The 9,820-nt window shown below is 40.7% G+C and overlaps 1 protein-coding gene across 1 annotated transcript; it reads right to left on the bottom strand.

The window, feature by feature from the left end:
• Nucleotides 1–3,326: 3,326 nt before the first annotated feature.
• Nucleotides 3,327–4,370, bottom strand: LOC138883042 (uncharacterized). Its single transcript, XM_070163700.1, has one exon. The coding sequence runs from the start codon at nt 4,368–4,370 to the stop codon at nt 3,327–3,329; it is 1,044 nt and encodes a 347-aa protein (XP_070019801.1).
• Between the last annotated feature and the right edge of the window lie 5,450 nt (nt 4,371–9,820).

Genomic DNA, 9,820 nt, shown 5'->3' with positions numbered 1-9,820 from the left:
CCCCGTGAAAGCCTTGCTATAGAAATGAGACCCACCATCACTAAGAATGACTCTAGGAGTGCCAAACCGTGTGAATATGTTTTTCTTTAAGAATATGGTCACACTCCTTGCCTCGTTGTTTGGTAATGCAACTGCTTCAACCCATTTGGACACATAGTCCATAGCCACCAAGATATATTTCATACCATAAGAGCTTACAAAGGGACCCATAAAATCAATTCCCCACACATCAAAGATCTTTATCTCCATCACAAAGTGCATTGGCATTTCATGCCTCTTGGAGATTGATCCTTGCCTTTGGCATTGGTCGCAAGCCTTGACCATTTGATTGGCATCATGATAAATCGACGGCCAATAATAACCACATTCAAGCACCTTAGCCGCGGTTTGATTTCCCCCATGATTATCCTCAACGGGTGAGTCGTGGCATGCCTTTAGAATTGGCATAATCTCTTCTTCTGGAACACACATTCTGATGATGTTGTCAGCACAAACACGGAACAAGAATGGTTCTTCCCAATAGTGTTGCCGACAATCTCTCAAAAACTTCTTCTTTTGATAGGATTCCAATATATCCGGAATAAGGTCACTAACCAAGTAGTTAGCAATATCGGCATACCAAGGAGCAAAAGTGCTAGATAGTGCCAATATTATTCATCCGGGAAAGCATCATTGATTTCAAAATCTCCCTTTGGTCTCCTTGCCTCTTCAAGCCATGATAAATGATCCGCCACTTGATTTTCCATCCCCTTTCTATCTTTGACTTTGAAGTCAAACTCTTGCAACAACAGGACCCACCAAATCAACCTAGGCTTTGCATCCTTCTTTGCCATAAGGTAGCAAAGAGCAGAATGATCTGTGTACACTATCACCTTGGATCCCAACAAGTAAGCCCGGAATTTCTCAAAGGCATAGACAATGGTAAGAAGTTCTTGCTCCGTCATTGTATAATTCATTTGCGCTCCATTGAGTGTCTTGCTTGCATAATAGATCGGGTGAAGAACCTTGTTGTGACGTTATCCAAGCACTGCTCCAATAGCTACACCATTAGCGTCACACATGAGTTCAAATGGAAGAGACCAATCGGGTGTGACAAAAATAGGTGTTGTGGTGAGCTTTTGCTTCAATTCCTCAAAGGCTTTGAGGCATTTCTCGTCAAACACAAATTTTGCATCTTTCTCAAGGAGTTTGCACATAGGGTTTGCAATCTTGGAAAAATCCTTGATGAAACGCCTATAAAATCCGGCATGCCCCAAGAAACTTCGGACACCTTTAACTGAAGTAGGTGGAGGAAGCTTTGAAATGATCTCAATCTTTGCTCGATCAACCTCTATGCCATGTTTTGAGATTTTATGCCCCAATACAATGCCTTCATCCACCATGAAATGGAATTTCTCCCAGTTAAGCACAGGGTTGGTCTCCTCACATCTCCTGAGCACTTGTCTCTAAGATTGTTAAGACAATTCTCAAAGGAGTCACCTATCACCGAGAAGTCGTCCATGAAAACCTCTAGAAAATCCTCCACCATGTCGGAGAAGATGGACATCATGCATCTTTGAAAAGTAGCCGGAGCGTTGCACAAACCAAACGGCATCCAGCTAAAGGCAAAATTTCCATAAGGGCAAGTGAATGTTGTCTTCTCCTGGTCCTCCAATGCTATATTGATTTGGTTGTAACCGGAATATCCATCAAGAAAGCAATAAAATGACCTTCCCGCTAGCCTATCAAGCATTTGATCAATAAAAGGCATAGGGAAATGGTCTTTTCAGGTGGCACTGTTGAGCTGCCGATAATCCACACACACACGTCATCCGGTCACCGTTCTTGTTGGGATGAGCTCATTTTTATCATTTTCAATCATGGTAATGCCTCACTTTTCGGCACACATTGTACCGGGCTCACCCAAGAACTATCGGCAATGGGGTAGACTACCCCGGCATCCAACCACTTGATGATTTCTTTATTTACCACCCCTTGCATGGACGGGTTCAACCGTCGTTGGTGATCCACACTTGGTTTAATATCATTCTCCAATTGGATCTTGTGTTCGCATATTTTGGCGGGAACCCCTCGGATGTCCGCAATTGTCCATCCAATATCTTGCCTATGCTCCTTCAAGACCTCTAACAATTGTTCTACCTGCACATCATTCAACAAAGAAGAAACGATTACCTGTAAAGTATCATTTGAGCCAATAAATTTATACCTCAAATGTGGTGGAAGTGGTTTGAACTCTAGTTGCGATGGCTCAATAATAGAAGGCTTTGCGAGAGGAGTGGCTCTATTCTCCAAGTTGAGAGAGAACTTCGCCGGAGCATAAGTGTAGGACCCAAGCCCCTCCAATGCATTGACCGATTCCATATATCCTTCCATATCTTTACCATTAAAGTTCACCAAAATAGCTATCAATGCCTCACCGAGGCATTGTTCATCCATCTTCATTTCAACCGCATCTTCCACTTCATCAACAACATCAATCACCGAGATGCTTTCATATTCATGTGGTAGTTTCGTACCCTTGCTTGCTTGGAATGTGACCTCTTCATCATTCACATAGAATTTGATCTCATTCCGTTCTGAATCCATTAGTGCTCTTCCTGTGGCTAGGAATGGTCTCCCCAAAATGATAGGGATCTCTTTGTCAACCGCACAATCAAGGATTACGAAATCGGCGGGTAAATGAAACTTTTCCACTTTAACAAGCACATCATCAACAATTCCTACCGGTATCTTTATGGAACGATCAGCCATTTGCAATCTCATACTTGTGGGCCTTGGCATACCTAACCCTTCTTTCTTGTAAATGGAAAGAGGCATTAAGTTGATGCTAGCCCCATTATCACAAAGGGCTCTTGTAAAATCATGTTCCCCAATAGTACATGGAATAGTGAAAGCTCCCGGGTCTTCTTTCTTTTGAACAGTGGATGTTGCAATGATGGAACTAACCCGGTGAGTCACATTCACCACTTCATTTTTGGTGGTTCTTTTCTTAGTAATCAAGTCTTTTAAATATTTAGCAAAACTCGACATCTCTTGAAATGCTTCCACAAATGGAATATTCACCGATAATTACTTGAGAATGTCATAGAACTTTTCGAGCTTTCTATCATCAACCTTCCTAGCAAGTCTTTGAGGAATGGAGGAGGAGGTCTAGGAATAGGTGGTAGAGTTTTTGGTGTCTCTTTTACCTTTTCCTTTACCCCTTCCCGGTTTTCTTCTTGCACTTTCAATTCTTCCGGAACCTTTTGAGCTTCAACAACACTTGCCTCTTCAACCTCAACCTCTTCTTCGGACTCTTCAACTTCAATCACTTGTTCACTCCCTCTTTATAGTACCTTCCCACAACAAGTTGTAATTGCCATGATATGAGAAGTTGGACCACTCCCACTACCCTTTGGGTTCGCAATTGTGTCACTTGAAAGTGTCCCTTTTTGCTTCAAATTTTGTTCCCTAGAGAGGTCTCTCATTTGCATCTCCAACTTTTGAATGGATGTGGTATGAGAGCCAACAAGCTCGGTCATGTTCCTCATAGAAGTGTCGGACTTCTCTTGATTTTGCAATACCCGTTCAAATATGCTTTCCAACGTGGAATCACTTGAGGAACCTTGATTTGAATATTGACCCTTTGGATGAACATAAGGGTTTGAACTCCGATTTAAGAAGTTGTTGTTGTTATTCCAATTTCCTTGATTTGAGCCGCCTTGGTCATTTCGCCACTGTTGGTTGCCTTGACCTTGCGGGTGAGGCCTCCATTGATTTTGTTGTCCTTGACCTTGGTATTGTTGCCTTTGATAACCTCCTTGAGAGTTGTTGACATAGTTTGCCTCCTCAAAGTCTTCATTTGATATGGGTTGCACATCCTCCGCCACATTTACCTTCTTCGTTTGGTTTTCGATGAACCTCTTTGTCAACACATTGACATTTGTGGCAAGCCCTGCAATCACTTGATCTCTCTCTTGATTTTCCTTGATCATAGTGGTCAAGGAAGGAGAACCATATGCAATTCCACCTGTAGTGTCTTCTGAGTTCCATGCTTGATTATGTTTTGCCATTTTGTCAAGTATTTGTGTGACCTTTGCGAATGATTTGTCCATAAAAGATCCGTAAGCTGCATTCTTGGCTATAGATTGGTTCATAGGATCCAAACCCATGTAGAATTTCTCCAACAAGATAGAATCCGGAAAACCATGATTGGGAGACCTCACCAAATATAACTTGAATCGATCCCATGCCTCAAGTAGATGTTCTCCCGGTACTTGCTTGAAAAAGAAAATTTTATCTCGGAGCTCAGACTTCTTACTTTGTGGGAACCATTTAGCTAAAAATGCTCGGACAAGCTTAGGCCAAGAATGAATGGAGTTTGCTAGCATATTTTGTAGCTACTTCCTTGCGTCCCCAGCTAGTGAGTACTTGAACACCCTCAACCTTAGGGTATCATCGGAGACGTTGTTCTGCTTATGCATCACACACACACCCAAGAAGTTTCTAAGATGTTGTGTCGGATCATCATCAGTGGAATTCCTTAAAAAAACCCTCCGCTTTGAGCATAAGGATTAAGTCATGTTCCACCTTGAAAGTTGCAGCACCAACAACCGGAGGTACAATAGCATTTGTATCCTTGATGTACTCATCTATGTCCACAAAAGGATTTTCTTCCATTTGTTCCTCCATTTCTTTTTCATATTCGGCCATGTTTTCCTATCAACATCAAGATAAACAAGCAAAGTGTGATGTAATCGAATAAGACGTAAAGTAAAGCACACACTAATTGGTAATTTCAAAACCGTATTCCCTGGCAACGGCGCCAAAATTTGATACGCTCAAATTACACATTCATTAAATAGTGTAAGGCGGTCGGTGTCAAATACAAAATCCAACTTAAGTCGTAATTCTATTCGGTTAATTGTGACAAGAGTATGATATAATTATGATTTGAAGAAATAACTAATTGTAATGTTGAGAATGTAATTAATTTGATTAAGGAAACCAAGGTTGTGTCCCCTTCAATGGAATGTAATGCTATCGGTGTTAATATGATATATTTCTAATGGAAGGTTCTTTAGATATGCAAATGATTTCTAAATGACTACCCAATATTTTCCAATAGTTGGGTAGTATTTTCTCTTTATGATTTTTCCAAATATAAAAGAGTTGCAATTAAGAACAATCAATCTATGCCAAATAAAACCCACTTATTCCTAAGTGATTCTATTAAACAAGGTTTAAAGTCTTGAGTCTTTGATATTTACTTCTACCAAACTCTCACTTTCCAAGTAAAGAAAACATTTAATGACACTTGTTAATGTTTGTAACCACCAACAATAAATGAATAATGAGAAATAAATATATATCAACCAACCATTATATATATTCAATGTTAAACATCCATTTAGGGTCCACAACCTTAGTATTTAAAGTTAGCTACACATGCTAAAATACAAAAGGATGAGAATATTTAATGCCATAAAGCTTACAAAGTGCAAGATTATTCCTTCAAAAGCTTCCAAAAGAGAGGAATATTAAAGACTTGGATTGTAGCTCAAAAGCCAGACAAGATCCCCCCACAAAACTCCAATAAATCTATTTATAGTGGGTCAAAACTCGGGACCAAAATCAGACAAAAATACCCTTCCAGGTCAATTATGCGACTGCATATCTGTCGCATAACAGACATGTGTTTGAATTCTCTTCATGGCCATCGCATTTCCAAACCTTAGTTTCCAGGCATTCATCACATTCAAGTTCTGTGGTCCACATTGTAGATATGCGATTGCATTTCTCATCGTATTTTCCACCTTCAACAGCTTTCACAACGCGTTTGCGGTCCATTATGCGGCTCGCAAACCTGTTATGTGATCGCATACTGGACCGCATTTCTTGCACTGGACTTTGGCCAACAAACTGTTGGGGTTTGCGATTCCTTTGAGCATTATGTGGTCCGCATGTTGGATTTGCGATCCGCATTTCCACATCCGCGATTGCATTTTGCTCTTTTCTTGTCCTTTTGTGGTTTTTGATTTCATTTCCATGCTCTTAGGTCCTTAAACCTCATACACTTCAAAAACACTAAAAATTACATAAGTATAAAAGATAATTGCATTTAAAACAAGCTAAAATCTAAGCAATTTGTATTAATTGTGCCAAAATTCTCCAACACGTCATGTAACACCACTATCCTCGACCCAAACTCACCACACGAGACTCAAGCATAACACCACACCGTCTTAAAGCTCATAAGCCGCTAGATACTCTCTCAAGTAACCCCAAAAGCACCACATTCGAACTACTTACTCTGAAGAGACTTCCTACAAATCTAAATTTGTTACCTTCACCTTCTTGATACTGATGTGTAGAATCCATAATGATATAGAAATGCCATGAGTCTTGACACCCTTCAATGCAAACCTCAGTTTCTAGCCAAATATACAAACTGAAAATCTCCAATTAGTACATGTAAAATCTTGAACCCATTAGGACCATTCTCGAGAGTCATCCACTCTACTCAAACCTCAATTAGACTAATCAAATGAACAGAACAACTTGTGCCTCCTTAGCACTCCGACACCGCAGAATGTAGCCTCACCTTAATGCAAGCAAGCAACTACCTGTTCTATGAACCGTACCTCCTTTACCAATAACAACTCAAGTCGTTCCGTGATTCTCATACACCCATAAATCATGGCGTAAACTTTATTGGAATTTCTTTCACTCGAGCCATCCTTGGTCTCAACCTCCATAAGCCATAATTAATTCACTCGTATGCCTCAATCTGGAACCAACATAGCACATAACCGTGCAATCAACTAATCAATAGCAGACTCCCCCACTTGGCTCAAAGCCATAGATCCAAAACACACACAATAACTCGTAATGCATATAATCTATTACTGCCATAATACCATAGTAAGATTAAACTCAATCCTTCATAAGCTCGTGAAACACAGACCATCTAGTACTTTAAATCTTCTGCAAATCTCGCATTCACTCTCGTAACAGTCAAGCCCACTCTCTTAGGCAACCCAAATTCAAATTACAACACATATATTTCACTGGTAACATAGATCTTCCAATAAATGACATAAAGGATCACACAAACTTTAGAACACTCCGCATGAGATAACCCACTTACTTCGCCTCAAACTAACATCTCTTTATACCCTTCCACCTTCATAAACATTACACAGTCACTTAATCTTCATGAGTCTGAACTCATACCGCAACATGAAATTTACTTCACTCCCATCTAGAAAGTATGAAAAGATTCTTCACACACCCATAACTCGGGGCTATACCTCAAATCAAGATGGAAATCAAGCACCTAATAGATCTTCTATCCTCCATCAGACCCTTCTCGTCGCTTCCAAATCATATGAATATATCTCGCAGTCACATCACACTCATCACGTAACTATCCAATCATCACCTCCCTTAATAGGGACACAATAGAACATATGGATCCAGAAACACGTGCTCACACAATCAACAGCTCAGGGCTCAAGATATAGGTAAACATTCGGCCTCAGATCTTCCAGACTGGCCCAACATCAACACACAGAGATCATATCTCACTCCTCGATCAGGGAATCACAAACTGTCGATGCATATCTGACACTGAGCGTTGATGCGCACATACGAATGCGTGGAAGGAATTCAAAGGGTTACATTTCAAGCTGAATCAAGGATGCACGATAAGAATTCAAGAATGTGAAGTTTTTCCTAAAGGTCTTGCAGCCTCCCGAGGATTAGTACAGACGTCTCTATACCGATCCGCGAGACTCTACTAAACCTGCTCATGACTCGTGAGACCTATGTAACCTAGGCTCTGATACCAACTTGTCACGACCCTAAAGTCGGAACCGGTCGTGATAGCACCTCACATGAAGACAAGGCCAGCCGACACTTTCCCATTTCAGTTTTAAGCAATTAAACAATAAGTTTTAAGTCTTAAACATGATAGAATCCCAAATAATAAGTAGTGAACATTATAGTTTATGAAAATAAAACCCAACACAGCCCGGTACCGGGGTTTCACCAGTCATGAGCATCTATCAACTTAATACAAGTCTAAAGTGTCTACAAAGCTATTACAGAATCACTAAAAGAGAAATAAAGGAGATAATGGGGGAGAAGCACTGGGCTGCGGACGCCGAGCAGCTACCTCGTGAACTCCGAAATCTGTCGGGAGCTCTCAACCCTCACAAGCAGGATCTGCAATGCCTGAATCTGCACACGGGGTGCAGGGAGTAAGGTGAGTACTCCAACTCAGTGAGTAATAATCATAAATAAAGACTGAGAAATATGAGATCACATAAGGCACATTACAGGCTAATGAAACAGTAGAAGCCAGTAAAAACAATGAATCAGTGAAGATATATAAAATCACTTTAGTTTAGTTTAAGCTTCATGAAATGCCTTTTTAACAATTAAGCAAGCAAATGACAGGCAAGTAGGAAAGATAAACACAAAAAGGATCGTCCCTCGGGCACAATGTGAACAAATCCGCCCCTCGGGCAATATCTCGGAAACAAAATCAGCCCCTCGGGCTATATCTCATATCACAATGGGTACTCGTGCTCATTGGGGGTGAGCAGACTCCTAGAGGGGCCTCTTACGGCCCAAGCGCAATATTAAGCCATCTCGTGGCATCATCACTAGGCTCTCGGCCTTATATCAACAAGCCACCTCGTGGAGTACAAATCTCAGGCCCTCGGCCTCATAACCATAATCAGTGTTTCCTTACAACATAGGCCCTCGGCCTTACTCAGTCAGAATCTCACAAGCCACTCGGGCAACAGTAAAACATAGTGCTCAGCTCAAAATATCATTTAAAAATATCATTTAAGTGCTAAAGTAGAGTAAACATGGTTGAGTTATGAAAACAGTAGAATATAGCATGATTGATTTCAAGTATAAAATCAAAACAGAGAGAAAATATCAGGAAAAGTCCCCTAAGAGTTCAAATAGTTGGCATGAGGCCCAAATATGGCATTCAGCCCAAAACATGATGATAGCAAACAGTTTTCAGTCAAATACGCGGTAAAAAAGTCATTCGGGATGGACAAAGTCACAATCCCCAATAGTGCACGACCCCACGCTCGTCATCTAGGGTGTGCGTCACCTCAATATAGCACAACAATGTACAATCCGGGGTTTCATACCCTCAGGACAACATTTACAATCATTACTCACCTCGATCCGGTCCAACCTCTAGCCCGCGATGCCTTTTCCCTAACGAACGACCTCCGGATGCTCCAAATCTGGCCACAATCAATATATAACTATTAAACTATGCTAAGGGAATAAAGTCCACTCAAAAATATCCAATTTACATCAAAAATCCCGAAATTGCTCAAACCTGGCCCCCGGGCCTACATCTCAAAATCCGATAAAAATCACATCAATAGAATCCCCATTCACTCACGAGTCTACCCATATCAAATTCGTCAAAATCCGACCTTAATTGCCCATTCAAATCCCCAAAAGAAATCTCAAACTTTTCTTCCATTTTTACCCAATTTTCACTCTAATTTCTCAAATTAAATGATGAAATTCAAGAGCAAATCATGGAATTAAAGAGTGAAGAATACTTATCCCGATAGCTTTACTGAAAATCTCCTCAAATTCCACCTTCTCCCGAGCTCTCCAATGGTTTTTATGAAATTGGACTTAAACCCTCGTTTTTCAAAATATAATCTGACTGCCTAGGCATTTCTTCATCGCAAACACGGCATAACCCTCGCGTTCGTGAAGCACACTGCTTCACTGACCGGAATTCTTCTACGCGAATGTGATAACCTTCTTGCAAATGCGAAGCACAGCA

The sequence above is a fragment of the Nicotiana sylvestris genome, chromosome 12 (assembly GCF_000393655.2).
Source record: "Nicotiana sylvestris chromosome 12, ASM39365v2, whole genome shotgun sequence".
Lineage (NCBI taxonomy): Eukaryota > Viridiplantae > Streptophyta > Magnoliopsida > Solanales > Solanaceae > Nicotiana > Nicotiana sylvestris.
Note: the sequence above shows the minus strand (reverse complement) of the source record. Positions and strands in the feature narration are given on the sequence as shown.

Bases quoted from the DNA above. Each gene is read 5' to 3' on its own strand.
- LOC138883042 (XM_070163700.1), bottom strand. From the start codon at position 4,370: ATGCTAGCAAACTCCATTCATTCTTGGCCTAAGCTTGTCCGAGCATTT.